General features: G+C 29.4%; 2 protein-coding genes and 1 non-coding gene across 3 annotated transcripts; all 3 read left to right on the forward strand.

Annotated features, from left to right (window-relative positions):
- Positions 1-6,179: 6,179 nt before the first annotated feature.
- On the forward strand, positions 6,180-9,801 carry LOC112743817 (CBL-interacting protein kinase 2). The gene is made up of 2 exons (XM_025793166.3): positions 6,180-6,583; positions 7,789-9,801. Exon 2 carries the CDS (start codon positions 8,223-8,225, stop codon positions 9,600-9,602), a length of 1,380 nt encoding a protein of 459 aa, XP_025648951.1. The 5' UTR covers positions 6,180-6,583; positions 7,789-8,222; the 3' UTR covers positions 9,603-9,801.
- Positions 9,802-10,066: 265 nt separating this feature from the next.
- Positions 10,067-13,441, forward strand: LOC112743818 (small ribosomal subunit protein eS25x). The gene is made up of 4 exons (XM_025793169.3): positions 10,067-11,576; positions 11,650-11,724; positions 11,957-12,091; positions 13,050-13,441. The coding sequence occupies exons 1-4, from the start codon at positions 11,574-11,576 to the stop codon at positions 13,161-13,163; spliced, it is 327 nt and encodes a 108-aa protein (XP_025648954.1). The 5' UTR covers positions 10,067-11,573; the 3' UTR covers positions 13,164-13,441.
- Positions 13,442-19,406: 5,965 nt separating this feature from the next.
- On the forward strand, positions 19,407-19,494 carry TRNAY-AUA (transfer RNA tyrosine (anticodon AUA)). The gene is given in 2 exon segments: positions 19,407-19,443; positions 19,459-19,494. It is a non-coding gene; the product is annotated as a tRNA-Tyr (tRNA).

Here is a 19,494-nt window from a genome sequence, read left to right on the forward strand (position 1 = left end):
ATCTTTATAATAATGTTTCTACCACCACTACACAAGCTTTACAGTCACCTCATTGGCATCAAGCCATGTTGAAGGAACTGCAAGCTTTATATAAGAATTAAACATGGAGTTTAAAAACTCCTCCCCTTATTGCTAAGGTGATCGATAGCAAGTGAATTTATGTTATTAAAAAAAAATTAAATGGAGATATTGCTAAGTATAAAGCTAGATTTGTTGTAAAGGGTAACCACCAAGTTGAAGGAGTTGATTATGAACAAGTTTTTGTTCCTGTAATCAAACCTTCATCCATAAGAATTGTTCTCACCATTGCTTTAAAGTATCATTGACAGATTCAAGATTTTGATTTTAATAATGCATTCTTGAATGGGAATTTAAATGAAGTGATTTTTATGAAACAACCTCCAGAATTTTTTCAAGGTGATGTTGGATAGATTTGTAGATTGAAAATTTTTTTGTATGGCTTAAAACAGGCTCCAAGAGCATGATTTATTAAACTTTCTTCAACTTTAGTTTCATTTGGTTTCATCAAAATCAGGTCAGATAATTCTTTATTTGTCAAGTATGATCCTACTATCACTATATATATTCTAGTATATGTAGAATGATATACTTATTATTGAGAATAATAAAATTGCCATTCAAAATACTATAAACCAGCTTCACAATATTTTTTTTCTTAAAAAATCTTAGTGAATTTAGTTATTTTCGTGGAATCGAAACATGCAAAATTGATTCGGAAACGTATCATCTTAATCAAACAAAATACATCTCTGACCTATTGAAGAAAGTTGGCACGACAGAATTGAAAGGAGTTTCAACTCCTATAATCACAAGTATTAAACTATCTAAAGAAGAAAATGATATCTTTGATGATGCAATATTATATAGATATGTTATAGGGTCTCTACAGTATGCTACTTTAACAAGGCTAGAAATCTCTTATTGTGTTAACAAATTAAGTCAATATATGCAAAGACCATTGATTAGTCATTGGAAACGTGTGAAGAGATTGTTATGATATCTTGCAGGGACCATAAAACAAGATCTTTTGTTTAATTTCAGCACAACGAATTTAAGAATTTATATTTTTTGTGATTTAGACTGGGGATTAGATGTTGATGATAGAAAATTCACTTATGGTTATGGAATTTATCTTAGTGCAAACTTAGTATTTTAGTGTAGCAGAAAACAATTATCTATCAACAGATTTAACACAGAAGCTTAATATAGGGGACTAGCTGAAGGCCTGAAGCAGATTTTCAAATAGTTTGACTCTAAAATCTTCTCAAAGAACTTCACATTCAAGTGGACATTGTTCCTACTCTATATTGCGATAATATAAGTGTAGTTTTGCTGGCAGCTAATTTTATTTTTCACAATAAAATTAAACCCTTTGAATTAGATTTATATTTTGTTAGAGAAAGAGTAAATTTAAAAAATTGTATCCTGGTAAATAATATATTTTTATTTTTTTAGAAATAATATTTTTTTAATTTATAAAAGAAAACAATCCAATTCAAAGATGTTATTATTAGCAAAAGTAAAAATAGATTTTCTCACGTGGTCAGGGACTGATGCAAGTGCATTGGTATTTGAAAATTTTTTTAGTAGTATATGATAATAATATTTATTTGTCCCCATTAGATTATTAAATTTGACGTCACAATAATTTTTTACTCAACTTTTGATACTTAATCGTCAGTTTAAAAATTTTATATTAGATATTCGGTAGAATGATCAATTCTCAAATTTAAACAAAATTAGTGTTCTTTTTTAAAAATTAACTCAAAAGAATATTATTTATCTTCTTTTCAAATTAGCTTTAATTTTTGCGTAGTAACTATATTAATTGAAAGAACTTTTTTTAACTATGAATATCAATAAGAGTCGGCTTCTAATTGTGTTGGGAAGTGAATTTTTAAATAATTATTTAGTAATATATATGGAAAGAGAGAAATTTTGATGATAGTGTTAAGAGAAAAATTACTTAATTTTTTAAAAATATAAAACCTAAAAGAATAGAATTTTAAATTATATATTATTATTTAAATTACTATTTTAGTGTTTTAATTTGTATATTAGATATTTTGAAGGCTAATTATATTTTACAATAACAAAATATAATCATAACAATAATCATGCTATATGTACATAAAAAATAATTATCTGTATAAAATATATATTAAAATATAAAATACACATAAATTAAACAATACATATATTTATACATAAATATATAGTGATTAATAGATAATTTAATATTTAATTTTTTATATACACATATTATTTTTATTATAAAAATTATTATCATGTTATATAAATTTTACCCCACTACCAAAATTTTCTGGATCCGTCACTGCACGTGATCCTAGCTCCTATGTGACATGAAGATTAAATTTAACACGCAACACACTCGAGTTTCAACACGAGATTAGATTCATTCATTCATTCACGTTAATAGTACTATTATTGCTTTGCTACAGAATCTACTGTACTAGTTGATTTGGACATTGTGGGTGGCATGTTTCCACAAGCCACAGAGTGTGTAATTTTCAGAGTAAACAGTCATTTTACACTTCCAAAAATTAGAATTTTGATAAAATAAATTTTAAAAGATGTAAATAATAAAATAACTTTTTTAAAAATATTTAGAAGTCAAAATGGTTATTTACTTGCAATTCTTATATGAACACTATGTAGAAGAATAGTATTTTTTATAAAATTTTTAATATTAATTTATTATTATAAAATAATTAAGACGAAAGATAATATATAATGAAAAATGAATAAATAATTATTAAGATTTTGTATTTTATAAAATGAGAAGAAGCGCGTGATGTCACACTCACACACCTTACTACGTGTCTGCTCCCTTGCGGCGACCTTACAGACTTCCTTTGACACGTGTACGATTAAGACGCCACCGCACGAGAACGCTTCATCCATCGCCATCAACGTCGTTCATCTACGAAGTTTCACCCGCTACGTGTAAACTCCTCATTCGTCCTTCGTTGCTATTCACGGACGCTCGAAGTTTCATTTCTTCGATCTTATGTATAATGCTTCCACCAATAAGAAATTAGATAAAATCATTTTTAAGCGTCGATGTCTCGATGATATAAATAAAGTATTTTATATTGCGGGTTTCAGTTTTAGGAAAAAGATTTTAATATATAATTAGAATGTGATATTTTTAAGAATTTAATTTTAATATATTGTTAATATAAAATATTTTTATATGTGTATTTAATTATATAATATTATATTATTATCAGCAAAAATAATTATTTTTTCTATTAATTACATAAATGATTATCCAACAGAACGTATGTGATTATACGATTGTGTAAAACGTTTTATATTGTCCATGCATCAAAATTAAATTTTATTTTTAAATATATTATTTTTTAACCAAAATATGAGAATTATTTAAAAAAATAAAATAAAAAGATTCCATTTCAATTTAAAAAATATTTTAAATTTTTTAAAAATAGAAATTAAAAAGTTTAATTTCAATTTAAAAATTATTTTAAATTTTTCAATAAAAAATTAAAAGGTCTGAATTCGAATTTTTGAATTTAATTTTAAAAAAATATAAATTAAAGAATTCAAATTCTAATTTTTTTAAAATAAACATTAAAAAATAAAAAACGTCGGATATGATTTTTGATTTTCTTTTTAAATTAAACAATATAAATGGGCGTGTGAGTTTTTTTCACACAATCATTTAGCTAGCCGAAAAGAAATAGGAGGCACCTATTTCTTCAAGCCCATAGTAAGAAAAAACTCTACCCAAACACAGGCTTAAAAAAAAAATTTCTATGCTTATTATCTAAAAAGTAACCTAATTTTTTTTATGTTAATGCAAATTAAAATCTGAAAAAGTACACTTTATTGTAGGATAACTTATTTATTTTTCATTAATGATAAAATGAAATTAATTTACATTCTTAATACAAGAAAATGGTTAAGTATAATTTTAGTCTCTAACGTAGAGGCCGGAAATTTATTTCGTCTTCGGTCTTTTTTTCGTTATAAAATGGTCCCAAAGGTTTTAGTTTATTTTAAAATCGTCATTCGGACGAAAATATCATTCTCCCTTCTTCCCAAAATCAACCAAATGCAGAAACAGAAGCAGGCAAAAGCAGAATGCTAAAATAGAAGCAGGCAGAAATAGAATGCAGAAGCAAAAAACAGAAGGTATGAAACAACATCAACTAGAAGAACAACACCAACAACAACAATGGATAATGAAGCAACAACAAAAACAAAACCAGAAGAAGAAGCAAAAATGACGAGCGATGCGCGAATAGCGGCAGCCGCACTGAATGCGGTTTCCCCTTCTCCATCGCAGGCGGCAGCAAGCGCAGCGGCGCGGAGAGTGGGGCGCGGGGCGCAGGACGCAAGGAGCGGCGGCGCTACCTTCCCTTCCCGATTCTCTTTCTTCCCTCTCCTCCCCCATTCTCTTTTCCCCTCTGGTTCCCTTTCTTTCTTTTTTTTTTTTTTTTGCTTTTTGTTTTATTTTATAATTTATTTAGGGAGAGGTAATGTTTTATTTTATAATTTATTTAGGAAGAAGTAATTTGGTAATAAAAATAAAAAATTTGGTAAAAAAGACAATTTTTAAATAAACTAAAATTTTTGGGATTATTTTATAGCGAATAAAAGGTTAGGAACGAAATAAATTTTCGTCCTCTATTTTAGAGACCAAAATCGTACTTAACCCTACAAGAAATATTAAAAATTCAATCCCCCCACCCTTATACATATATAGGTAATTTTTAAGTATGAATAAGACAAGTAGTCAAGTTTAACTTGCTTTGCATGTTAATTAAAACTAATAATGAATGATTCAGTGGACTAAACACTCAATTCTAGTTGGCAAATTAGGTGATTAGTATGTCGTTAGATGGAACTTTGCTTCTAAGAAAAACAGAATATACCTTATACCTTATATATTTGATGGGTTGTTGAAAGCCTTCCACTAGCAACAATTTTTTTACAGTTTTTAAGCAAAATATCTTTGCCCATTAATAATAATAGCCCAATATATTTTAAAATAGAGGAGCTACAAGACAAACATAAATGATTGGCCAGCCTCAATATAAAACTATTTATTTGATTATTTCTTAAACTATTCTGGCCCCTGCATCTAACTCACATAATAATGGCCCCTCTCTGTTCAAACTCACCTTTAAAATTTCAGAGGGTTTTTTTTGGGTTCTTGTATTGCATAATATAACAAGTCAAATTTGGCTTTTCAATTAAGGAAATTTGTTATAATATTTCCTAAAATAATTCAATTTGTTACTCATAAATTGTGATGTCATGCAACATGCGAACTTAAATAGAATTTGCAAAAATAATTTTTCTTTCAAATAAGATTTTATATTTTTATTTTCAAATAATACTAGATTCCAATTAGAAAAATAGTGATATTTTTTGTAGTTTATTTTAGAATATTGAAATTGATTTTTTTTATCATATAACTGTTTTAATTTTTTAATTTGTTTGTGGGTAATATATATAATAATTATAATCACAAATTATACTATTTTAAATTAAATGACTTATATAATGGTGACCTTATTTATTGTTATAAATGCTAAATTGAATAAGTAATTATTATTTTTGATTTGGAATTAAATGAGAATAAAACCAGATATTATTTTTGTTCCTTAGATAATTATCTTTTGGATTTTAGATATATTATCTTTTGGACTTTAGATACTATTTTTATTTGGGATTTAGGGTTTAATGAGTGACATACTCAAATATAAATAGGTAGGTTTCAGTTCCCAATATACCAAAGTCGTCTTTGTTGCTCTTTTGTTATCAAAAGAGTCACAATTCAACTGTATAGAGATACAGAAGGCTTTGATTGAGGAAGATCAAAACAACCACAATATCCAAACTCTTCCGATCGTATAATTCATGTTTATGAATTTAGGTACGCTTCTGCATTATGATATATTTTTTATGACTCAATATGGATGATATGGGTTAATAAAATAATTTATTCTAACAATAACATTTCATTTGTTTTATCATTAAGTTAAAATTTATATACTTTAAAATAATATATTTATTTAAAAAAGAAGTATAAATTTATTTATATTTTCCAATATAACCGATTATTTTCTTTTATGAAAACTTATTCCAAGTTGAAGTTGAAGCTTGCATTCAGATTCATCGGATCAGAAAATCTTCAATTTTATTTTGTTCATATACCTATTTTGGCCTATAGCATGGCACCCTAATAATTAAAAATAAAAATAAAAAAAAATAATAATAATTAGCAAATGAAATATATAATAAAAAATGTAGGGAATAATAATTAGGTCACCATCAAAGTGAAAAACACAACACAAGTTTATATAAGAAGCACCTAATAAGGCATTTTGAGATTTCTCAAATTTCTCTCAATCAAACGTTCAAAACCACATCACTCTCTTTCTCTCTGATTTTCTCTCTTAATGGTTTTTCTGTTCCTTGTTCTTGTTCAGTTGTTCCAAATTTCCATTTTCATTGCAGCCACAGAAACAGAAAACCAAACAATCATCAATCTCCAACCCTTTCGCAGGTAAATTCTGTTACCCTTTATCGTTTCTGAGGTTTTTTCTCTTTTTATTTTTGTTTTTATTTTTTTTATATATTCGACATGCTTATTACACATCATGATGTTGTATCAAAGTTTGAAACTTTATTCGTTTTTGAGCTCAATTTGATTTGATTTGGTTTGCAACACGGCACGGCATTCTCTAATTGTTCCTCACTGTTTTGTTTCTTGAGAATATCGCTCACCATGGCTTCTGAGCTTCCTAATTACTGTGCAATTTCTGGGTTTTGTTGGAAAATTATTCATGTTGAGTCATAATTTGAGTAAGTTTTTTTTCCTGCTCATAGATTTGAGAAATTTTATGCTTAATGGGATGAGGGAAGAGTTGTGTTTTGGGTTATAAAATTTATTCTCTCCTTAATTCTTTGATGAATCTTGGTTGGTTTTTAATGTAATCCTCTCCAATGGCAACTGCTAAAATTATCTGTTTTTATATTTATTATATTTGCTGCTACTTTGCTTGTTTTCATTTATTAAATACTTCTGATATTGCACACAATTTTGCTAACATTCTTACTAATCAAATAACCATAAATCAAGGATTAAAAAGAATTAATTGGAAAATAGATAGTGCGTGTCAGTGTTCTTATGTAAACCAGCTGTTTGATTATTTGATTCACTCAGTTTCATTGCTTCTGCATGACTCACTGCTACCTTTGGTTTGGATCTATTCATTATTTGAAGTCATATGCTTGTGTCAATATTCAAGTTCACACACTTGTTTTCTGTTTCATGGTCTTGAATTATTTACTTCTAATATCTCTAGAGCCAGCATTTGATTATAATATTTGTACTAGAGGACGCTGCAAATCAGCGGTTGTTAATTTCCCTTCAAATTATATCCTATAAAATTATCCCGAAAAGCCACCTTGGTGTTGAAGTTATGAGATTCAATCTTGGTACCACCCAGGCATTTGTTCTGTATACATTCAAATTGTTAAAGTCCAGCACCTAACTGATGTCATAAATATTAAAAGAAAGTAAGATTACGATGGCATATATGTCGGTATTTGATTCATGTACTTGATCTCACCTAGTATTTGAAGGCTTAGCTATTTCTATTGTTTGCTCCAATCAACCGTAACGTTTTGTGTAGCTTAAATATCCACAAATTATATATAATTTATTTATGTTACTAAGTCTTTTCTTTATTTATTTCTTTCTTTCAGGTGTGCCTACTAAATTTTGCTGCTGTGTAGTTGAAAGTTAACAAGTTTCTGCTTTGTTCTTTGGTAGTTCTTCAAAGCTTTTTAAGAAGTTCATCATCTTCAGTATTTTCTAGTGTCACTACAAAACCAGGGAATGCTGAATGATGTGCTTGCAAGTAAATAGTTCCTTCTCGGAGTTTAATGAGGCTTTGGCTCCATCTGGGCTAGCCTTGTTTATCCTTGATGAGATTGGGTGTTCAATCCACTGCCGACGTCTATTTTTCGCTCATGTGCCGGTCACCGGAAATCTCAATAGTTGTTCAATGCCAGAACATGAACTTTGTGAAGATGGTTGATCTTGGAGAATCTTCTTAATCCCCATTTTGGTCACTTAACTACATCTACTTAGTGTATTATAGCACTGATTTCAGCATCCCGTGTAGGTCTTACTAGAAATGGAACAAAAAGGAAGTGTGCTTATGCAGCGATACGAACTAGGGAAGTTATTAGGCCAAGGGACCTTTGCAAAGGTCTACCATGCTAGGAACCTTGCAACTGGCATGAGTGTGGCCATTAAGGTAATTGACAAAGAGAAGATATTGAAAGTTGGGATGATTGAACAGATTAAGCGTGAAATTTCGGTGATGAGACTAATTCAGCATCCGCATGTGGTGGAGCTTTATGAGGTAATGGCCAGTAAAACCAAAATCTACTTCGTCATGGAGTATGCAAAAGGGGGTGAGCTCTTCAACAAGATACTTAAAGGAAAACTCAAAGAGGATGTTGCCAGGAGATACTTTCAGCAACTGATTAGTGCAGTCGACTATTGTCACAGCCGGGGGGTGTGCCATCGAGATTTGAAACCAGAAAATCTACTATTGGATGAAAATGAGAATTTGAAGGTTTCAGACTTTGGATTGAGTGCTCTTGCTGAATCGAAGCACCAAGATGGATTACTCCATACAACATGTGGTACGCCGGCCTATGTTGCGCCAGAAGTGATAAACAGAAGGGGTTATGATGGGGTGAAAGCTGATATATGGTCCTGCGGGGTAGTCTTGTTTGCTCTGTTGGCTGGTTATCTTCCATTTCAGGATAAAAATCTGATGGAGATGTATAGGAAAATCGGTAAGGCGGAATTCAAATTTCCTAAGTGGTTTGCACCTGATGTTCGCCGATTGTTGTCCAAAATCTTGGATCCAAACCCAAGGACAAGGATATCAATGGCCAAAATCATGGAAAGTTCTTGGTTTAAAAAGGGGTTAGACAAGTCTGTGATTACTGCAACTGAAAACAAAGAGCTAGCCCCTCTGGATGCCGAAGATGTTTTCGACACATGCGAGAACTGTCCAATTGCAAAGCCCAAGAAAGAGCAGGGAAAACCTTTCAATTTAAATGCCTTTGACATAATCTCTTTCTCCTCCGGCTTTGACTTATCCGGTTTGTTTGAGGATACTGAGCAAAAGAAAGAGGTCCGGTTCACATCTAACAAGTCCGCCTCGACCATATTCTCTAAGTTGGAAGACATTTGCAAGCGCTTTCGGTTAAAAGTGAAGAAGAAAGACGGAGGTTTGTTGAAGTTAGAAGGTTCCAAGGAAGGCAGAAAAGGGATCTTGGGCATTGCTGCTGAGATTTTCGAGATAACCCCACAGTTCCATCTGGTAGAGTTGAGAAAGGTCAATGGTGACACAGTGGAGTACAAGAAGCTTCTGAAACATGACATTCGGCCGGCACTCAAGGACATTGTTTGGTCATGGCAGGGAGAACAACCACCACAGCATGAAGTGGTGCCGGAAGAGCAACAACAGCAGTCTCATGTTGTGCCTAGTTATTAGGTGCTTGATGTGTACTATGCAAACTACTTGGATGTTGTTTTTACTACCTAGGGTGTTATTATGTTATAAGCTTAACTATGTTATGATCTTGGTCAAGTCCCCTTGTTAATTTGACATATAGTCAGAAATAAGGTGGCTAGTTCAATCTCTTGTACAGATTGTATAACTGAATTGCAAATTTGACCATTTGGATCTTAAATTCTATTCTCATTATCAGATTTTAGTATTTTGTTTTCACTGAATATTGTGTTCTTTCAAATGGCATTTTCTGCATTTTGAAGCTGCAATGATCTCATGGCTTTACTGAAAGCACCATCCTCACAACCTCCATGGTGAAGGGAGGGGAATGAATCCTTTCACGTTAGAATTTTATATGATCTTATCATATAACTACACCCAGGGATGCAATTATCAAGTTATTTGGATGTTAGAAAAAACAAAAACTATTTTCCTTTTTTTAACTTGAAGTGGAAGTTTATGTAGCAAGAGTGAATACCAGGTCAACAAGCAATTGAGACCATTCATGATGGGTTTAATTATTATTAATCATGTTGACATGTTGGGTTCAACTTTAATCTATCTACATTATTTTCTTCGAATGAAGCAACAGTCATCAAATGATAAGAAGACAACTGAATAAATCAGTGTCAAGATTATAGTGACAAATTACATTATTATGGAAAATATAAACTTGTATTTAAGCAATTTATAAAACTACTGTTCAACAATCTTTTACAAAAAGATTCTCTCATAAACAGCTTGAAAACCAGTACCCCACAAAGCATGAGTTCAACAACAATGCACAAGAATTCATAACAGTGACGTCTTTTCCTGGTTCAGCCCACAAATTGTTAGAAACAATGGGTGTAATGTCGATTAGTCATTGTCAAGCTGGACCAAGGTGGTAATCAACTACCGCATTTAGTTTTGGTTAGAACTTAGAACATGCTCAACGTTCAAGGCCAAGGCTTTTCAAGTAACAAACTTCTTTTATTTATTGAATTTAAGGATAAATTATAAAAGATTTACTCGAATTATTTTGCCTCTGATAAAAATATTTTTGAATTTTGTTATCGATAAATTTTTTTTTAAATTATTTAAAAACGCGATAAAAATGTCAAAAAATTATATTTTTATATAAGTGACAAATGATTTTTGTATTTAACAAATCGCATACGTATTTGATCTACAATTTGATAGGAATAGTTAGATAACTATTTAAAAAAAATTTGACTTTTAGATTTTTTTTATTTTTTAAAAGAAATATTGGTTGTTGAAAAATAAATTACAAAAAAATATATATACTTAGCGAAAGATCACAACTTTAAGAATAAATATATCTTATTTTTCTAATAATACTTACAAAAAAACTGCATCAAAATTTAATTTTTAAAATATTTTTTTATAATATATATTTAATGTTAGACATTTTGTCACATTTTTAAATAATTTGAAAATATTTTTATCTATAATAAAATTCGAAAATATTTTTGCCAGCCCTAAAATACTTCAAATGTATTTTCGGTGGTTTACCTTGAATTTAATTAACCCGCTATCAATAATGATAGAAAATGGAAATAGAAAATGTTTTCACTAATTATACACTATAATTATTAAATTTTTTTCATTTTCCATTTTGACTTTTCCTTTTAAGAAATATAAAATATTAGAAATAAAAACAGAATATTGTTCACGAAACAAAATATATATATTTTTTTCGGTATACCACGAAACGCCGAATATGTTATTTCAGTGGGGTTTTTTTTTTTTCATTTGCTTTTCAACTTTATTTTAATAGTGGGCCTGAAAATAAATGGGCCTTCCAAAAATCTCATTGTGGGCCCATCCGTGAATTTAACATCCAAACATATAATGAACATAAAAAAATTCAAGGAAAGAACCCTACCTATATAGTTTCTGAGCTTCAGTTCCTAATTCTCAGTTGCCAATTTCACATCCCTGCTATTTTCCATGGTGCGAATCTCTTCATTCATCTCTTTCTTCTCTCATATGTAATTGCCTAACTGTGTTCTATTCTCGATTGCAGGCTCCAAAGAAAGATAAGGCTCCTCCACCATCTTCCAAGCCCGCCAAATCTGGCGGTGGCAAGCAGAAGAAGAAGGTCCCTTTTCCTTTTTCAATTTTCAGTTTTGAGTTTTTTTCTATATTTTATATGATTGTTATTATGATTTGGTGTTGGTGCTAATATGATTTTGTATCAACTATGATGTGATAATTAGGGTTTTGACTTGGGCATATTTAGTTATATTGTATATCTGAATTTGATGATATATTTTGTTTTGATTACGTAATTAATAATTTCTAAGCTTGAGAATTTGATGTGGAATTAACAGAAGTGGAGCAAGGGAAAGCAGAAGGAGAAGGTGAACAACCAGGTGCTGTTTGATCAGGCTTCATATGACAAGCTCCTCTCTGAAGCACCCAAATTCAAGCTCATCACTCCTTCCATTCTCTCTGATCGTCTGAGGGTACTTCTCTCTTTCTTTTCTCTTACTTGTTTGAATAGATTGAAAAGTGATAGCGTAGGTGTGGATGTGTTGTTGTTTTGATGTGTGTTCTGTAGTAGGATCATGGTTGTAGGTTAGGTTGTGATTTGGATTGTGGCCACTTCTTTATACAATATGTTCTTGAATGTGTGTTTTATTCTGTTGATCTATTCACATTCTAAGTTCGTAAGACTAGCACTAATTCAAAGTTTCAAACTCAGCAATCATGCTTGTGTTGGTGTTAGCTTGCATTTTTTGGTGCTAATCCTAAGAAGCTTGTTATATGCAAGACTGATTGGCACTATAAATGGTTAGTGTTTTTTTTTTTTTAATGGTAAGTTGTAGTATGTTGAAGAGGAGCTTTGGAGCAACGGTTGAGTTGTCTTCGTGTGATCTCAAGGTCACGGGTTCAGCTGTGGAATTACATGACACCCTTTTGCACCGAGCTGCTTCGTTTTTTTTTTTTATTATTTTGAAGTTGTAGTATCATAAGTTCAGTTGGTATCCTCTTATGAGAAAATCAAGACAATGACTTCTCTATTAGATATCGCGTGCTTGTATCTTGTTGCTTCTACATCATATTTTTTTATTTATGATTGTCAACTTTATACTTCTATCCAACTCAATCCTTTTATTTTCTAGATTTGGTTTCCCTCTTAATTTTCAATAAGATTGTTGGTTTATATGGATATAATTCATTAAACTAAACTGTAATGACCTTGGCATTGATATTTTTGGTTAACCATTTCCATATATAATGCTTGAGAATCTTTTTCTTGATGGCATACTGACAATTTTGATTGCAACATTTGTTATGGTTTCATATCCAATGCATTCTCTAAGCATAAAACAATTTGATATTGATTCTCATGAGTGCTACAGAAGCAAGGTTCTATCCTTTCCAAACCAAAGAAGTCATTATTTTCCTTTCACTGTACAGATTAATGGGTCACTTGCAAGGAAGGCGATAAGAGAGTTGATGGCTAGAGGTTCGATCCGGCTGGTGTCCGCTCACGCGAGTCAGCAGATTTACACTAGGGCAACAAACACCTAGATGTAGTACCGCGCAAGATCAATGAAGAAATTTTTGTTTCAGTTTGAGATGTACCTCAGACTAGACTAATGTTGAATGCATCTGAGGTTTTTTTTTCTGTCCTTGATAATATATATGGCTTTTGTTTGTTTATCATTTTGATATTCTCGCCATGTTTGCAATCTATTTAGTTGAATTGCTAATTTGGTGGAGATTCAATTTTGCAACCGACTTGTTACTGTTGCGCCGTGCTTAGTATTTTGTTAATTTCTAATTCGACCTGGAAATTCATTTGGGTATGGTTATCATGACTTGAAATTTAGTATGAGTAGTGTATGACCATCAAATCGCAACTAGTAAAACAATGTTGTATCTTCGAAATAAATGTCTAATAATATGCTTAATATAATTTAATGGAAAAAAATTGTTTTTTCAATTTTATTTTATTTAAGTAATAAATTGGGCTGACTAAAGAGGTCACATTTTCTTGTTTGAGGGTTTTTTTTTTTTTTTAATGTTAGATAATGCAAGATACAGGACAACAATGGTTTTTTACTTTTGGGTAAATTATTATTTTGGTCCCTAATATTTGAGGAGATGGTTTTTCACTTTTGGGTAAATTATTATTTTGGTTCCTAATATTTGGGGAGTTTGATTTTGATGCACTGACAGCGTAAAATATTTTACACAGTCATGTAATTGTATCTATTCTTGTGCAATCGCATCCATTCTTCTTCATGACCAAAACTATTTTACGTGCATGTGTAAAATTATTTTATACTTATAGTGCATCAAAATTAAATTCAATGTTTGGGTTGAATTTTAATTTTGTCCCAAATCTATTTCAATCCCAAAAACTTTCAAACATTCTATTTTAATCCTAAAAAAGTTTTAAGTAGGTTTAATGTTGTCTCCATTAAATTTAATACAAACAATTTGCATATTGAAGAATTAATAATAGCATTTGATTTTTGTATGTAAGTAAAACCGATCCACTAATAATTACTAATATAATTTTTTTTTTTATTTTGAAGCGTTGATAATTGATTATTAGGATTTAGAATTTTGTACCAAAAGAAAATTGAGTAGTGTTTCAAAAAGGTTTTTGTAATGTTTTTTTAATATATGGAAAAAAATATGAATTAACTAATAACGTTAATAACGCTTACGTCTTTCATTCCGTTAACTATTAGTATCAAATTTAAGACACTATTAAACATATTTAAAAAACTTTTTGAAATAAAAATAAAATCTTAAAATAAAAATAAGATGTTTAAAATGTTAAAATCAAATTAATATTTAACTTAAACATTAGATCAAAATAATATTTTACTCTTAACTTTAGTGGTCAGTTTCCGTGCACAAGGGCTAAGGAAGAAGTGGTCAGTTTCCGTATTTTGTTATTAATGTGCCGATGGAAACAAGGAATTTGGCTAGTAAGCATTATTTCTTGGAATTCGATCTTAGACACAATAGTGTTTAGTTATGTATGCTATACCAGTCAAAATGATTAAATCAATCACTTCTTAAGATTATAGTGTCGCTATTATGTGAACTTTTCCTTTGGTTAAGTAATAGGATAGATAGCTAGGTCTGAAAAATTTTTGTAATTGATTTATAGTTTTTTTTTTAAATAAAATACTATATGAAAATTTTGTAATAGATTTATAATTTTTTGAGAAAAAAATGATAAATAATTTCTTGAAAAATTGAAATGTTAGTCTTGTAGTTCCTAAATCATGCAAAGTTGCAATATTAGACACAATTCATTATTTTCAATATTTTATCCTATTCGGTCAGAAATTTATAAGTATAATTATAATTTTTTAAAGACTTATTTTTTCTAGAAACTTATAAGTTTATTATAAAGTTTTCTCAAAGAGACTTATTTGATATATATATATATATATATATATATATATATATATATATATATATATATATATATATATTTTTTTTTTTTTTTTTCCTTTAGGACATAGAAGTCCATCATAAACTTTTTAAGGATCTAATGTTTCTATTACTCTCTTTTTTGGTACACCTTATACTGACAGAGAAAAGTAAACATCTATGATGGAGGAAAATGAATTTGTATGATTTATAAAAAAAAAATATTTTCTTATTAGCCTGACATTTATTTATCTAACTAGCAGATATTTATTTTTCATTTATACTTAAGTTTTGTTTATTTTTATAAAGTCATATATATTATTTATCTATGATAGATATTTATTTTTCTTTGTAAAATACATTTACTAACAAGGAGGGTAGAAGGTAAACACAAAAAGTTGTGTACACCAATATTTTGTTTAATTTCTCTTAAAATTAAAGCCATAGAAATAAAATGATAACTCATTTTAATCCAAAAGTGCCAACATTAAATTCTATCAATTAATTTCAAATGGTATTTCTTTGTTTAAAATAAATTTTCGTGTAAACTTTATGCAGAGCCACTGTTAACCTATTCTAAAAATCAAGTGCTAAATAAAATTAATCAAATTTTTTTCAACTATTTAATCTACCAATTAAAAGAATTTAAACTATAGGATCTGATTAATATTTGATAAACTACAGAAACTTGCAATATAACTAGACCAGCTGAGCAATTACGGTGCACTGTAACTAATTTGTTCATATCATGTTTTCTTTTTCAATGTTGCTGGAAGTACCTACGAACTTAAAGTATGGAATATATATTTTTATTTTCGCTCATACTGTCTGCAAAATTAAAATATAACACGCAAAAACGTAATTCTTTCTACTATGCTTTTAATTGGAAAATATGAAATTTTTTATTTAAATAAAAAAGTTAAGTATAAGGTACAGATACAAATTTATAAATATTCTGTTTTATTTACAAGCAAAATAATACGTAGATTATCAATGAACTATAATTCAAACGAAATAGTTTCTCCTTCTTCAAATAGAAATTTTGAATTTACGCTTAGCCTGAGTGTTTGCTGCAAGTATGCAAGATAACGTAAGAAAGAGAAAGTGGGATTATAGTTAATACACTATAATTACGGGATGTTATTTTTATTAGGAAAAAAAAAAAAGGAATATGAAGTAACATGAAACTCATTCTTGAAGATGAGTATGTGTATGTAAAAGGGAAAGAGTAAGACAGTATCTCCAGATATTATATACACTTTTTCATATCTTTTTAATCCTTTTAATATTGAAATTCTTTATCTTTTGTAATTAGAAAATGAAATTTATTATTAGAATATTATTTATTATATTTTTAGAATAAAGTAATTGCACGCATAAAGTTAAATAGTTAATATAGCTTTCTAAAAAAATAATTAAGGAATTGTTAAATTGATTTGAACAACTTAAAAAAAATTTGACAAAAATAATATTAATTTAATATTAACTGAATTTATTTTATTTTAACTAACGTATCATGGACATGCAATAATAATATACTCCAAATTAATTTTTAATAATTTTGTTTCAAATAAATTAGTACCTAATAAATAAATATTAACGTAATAGTTCATGATATTTTATAAAATTAGATAAATCAGTTTCAAATAATATAAGAGGACAAATTAATTTCTTCTATCCTCAAATTTTAGATAATTTAATTCTTTTATCACATTATTTTTATAAAAAGTGAATAAAATTGGCACTTTTTAAATAGAATTACAAACTAATTTAGGTTATTCTGTTATTTTATTAGATACTAATATATCTAATATTCTATTCGTCTTTGAATTTTATCATTATTCTATCCAAATTTCGAATATTAATTTTTTTCATCCAAATTTTAAATTTTAAAATTTTTGCAATTTAAATTATATCTTATCAAAATGTTAAATTTTAAGATTATTGTAATTTAAAAATTTTAAGTTATTAAGTTTTTTTCAAACTAAAATAAATTGGTCCAATTCAAATAACAATTATTAGAATAAAAATAGATAAAAAAAATTAAATTCAAATTAATATAATGTAAATTCTTATCATTTGAATCAAATTTTATTAAACTGAAAAATAAAATAAAATAAACATAATTTAAATTCTAATAAATTATATTGATTTTATTTTTTAAATTAATCTATATATATTGTGTTTCAAAAATGATATATAGTGTTTTACGGAAAAAATATAAATATTTTTAATCTTTAAATAATTTAAAACATATATAAACAAATATAAAATATGAAATTTAACCTTTTTAAAAGCTCCATTCAGTGAATCATATTTAAATCCTTATCAAAGTCTTCTAATGTTAAGGCATTAAGGGCGCCTCCAAAACGGCCAATGAATTATAGTTCAAATGGCATAGACTTTTTATACTCAATTCAATGAGTAATAACTCAAATGACATAATCTCCCCTGAATTCGAGTCTTATATCTTTGGTAATAAAAAAAAAAAAAAAGGAGCGCCTGCAAAACTTTGATGCGCACATGGATTAGGATTACACCCTCCCTTTTTAAGTTGCGATTCAATTTTCAATGGAGTAACATTCCACGCGTCACTTACTTTTTTTTTTTGAATGAACAAGCTCAACACAACAAGTGGAGCGATGAGAATAAACAAATAGGAGAACACCAGTTAAAGGCATAAACTATTCAGCACTACATGATACTTCTTGTCATCTTCGGCATTGCCATCAACAACAAAAGGGATCTACACCTAGCCACTCCTTAAAGTTCATGAGCGACTGGTGGATAATATCGTCAACCCCTTTTCCTGTATTCTGAAAGATCCTTCTGTTCCGTTCAAGCCAGATATTCCATATTATAGCACAAAAATTAAAAATTAAAAAATTTGGACAAAATCTATACAAATAGATTTGTACAGTAGAATGACCCAAATAAAAAATTCAAAGATAGCATTTGGGATACAAACCCATATGCAAAATGGTGATATAAGTTCAAGTTATTCGCAACTAGAGGCAAAGTGGACATGAAGAAATGTACGGAGGTTATTCCTAAAAGAGTCACTGAAGAGATGAACAGAAAGCTAACACAAGAAATAAGATCTGCGGCATTTAACATGGGTAACTTGAAAGCCTCAGAATCTGATGAACTGAATGGATTATTCTACCAGAAACACTAAAAGACTATAGAAAAGGACATATGCACGGTTGTGAGATTGTTCTTCAAAGAGGGGTGCCTTCCAGCGGAGGTTAACGAAACACATGTGGTTCTGGTCCCAAAAATTAAGCAAGTCGAAAATTTGAATCACCTATTAGTTATTCAAGATCATATCTAAAGTATGGTTAATCGACTGAAAAGTATCATGAATCACATTATGTCGCCGGTGCAAAGTGTTTTTGTAGGAGAGAATGATCCAAGACAACATATTTATTGTTCAAGAAGCCTTCTATGCCTTGAATCAGAAGGAAATAAGAGAAACTTCAACTTGGCTATCAAGCTAAACATGAACAAGGCGTATGATAGAGTAGAATGGAATTATCTAGAAGAAGTTCTTTTGGCTTTTGGCATTTGATTTTGATCAAAGATGAAAATACCTAGGACTACCAGCTAGATGGAGAAGATCAAAGTGCAAAGCATTAGAATGGATAGAAGAAAAGGTTACTAACAAGATTAAAGGCTGGAAACAGAAACTGCTCAATCAAGCAGGCAAAGAAGTCCTAATAAAAACAGTAATCCAAGCCATCCCAACCTATGCCATGGGAGTGCTCAGATTTTTGAAAAGCTTCTCCAGGAAATTATGTGCCAAGATAGCCCAATTTTAGTGGAGGTCGACTGACAAGGAAAGGGGTATTTGTTGGAAGAGTTGGGATAAATTATGTGCTAGTAAAAAAGAAGCATAGATGGGTTTTAAAGAATTTTATCACCAGAATATGGCACCAACTAGCAAAACAAGCTTGGATGATACACCAGAATCCGAATCCACTGTGGGTTAAGGTTTTAAAAGGTATATATTTTCCTAAGCAAGAGTTCTAGAAAGTAAGTAGATACTAGCAAGGAACTTGGATATGGAAAAACTTATTAGAAGGAAGAAATTTCCTAAGAATAAATGACAAGTGTAGTTTAGATATGAAAAAAATTTTTGATTATTAGGCCTACGACTGCGGATTGTCCAAGCCAATCAAAAAATTTGTTCAAAAAAAGAAAGTTTTAAATTACATGCTTTTGTAAATTTGAAGCATATGAATTAATACATTCTTCTAAAAAGTCTTGATGAAATGTGTAACTTTGCATTAAAAAAAAAAATAGTTCCACATAAATATTTAACACAACTTAAAAATGCATCTAATTAAACAATAAGCAGGCAAAGTATCAAAACCGACCTTAGCTCAGTTGGTAGAGCGGAGGACTATAGTTTGAAATAACAGAAATCCTTAGGTCGCTGGTTCGAATCCGGCAGGTCGGA

Source organism: Arachis hypogaea, chromosome 14, assembly GCF_003086295.3.
Source record: "Arachis hypogaea cultivar Tifrunner chromosome 14, arahy.Tifrunner.gnm2.J5K5, whole genome shotgun sequence".
Classification (NCBI taxonomy): Eukaryota; Viridiplantae; Streptophyta; class Magnoliopsida; order Fabales; family Fabaceae; genus Arachis; species Arachis hypogaea.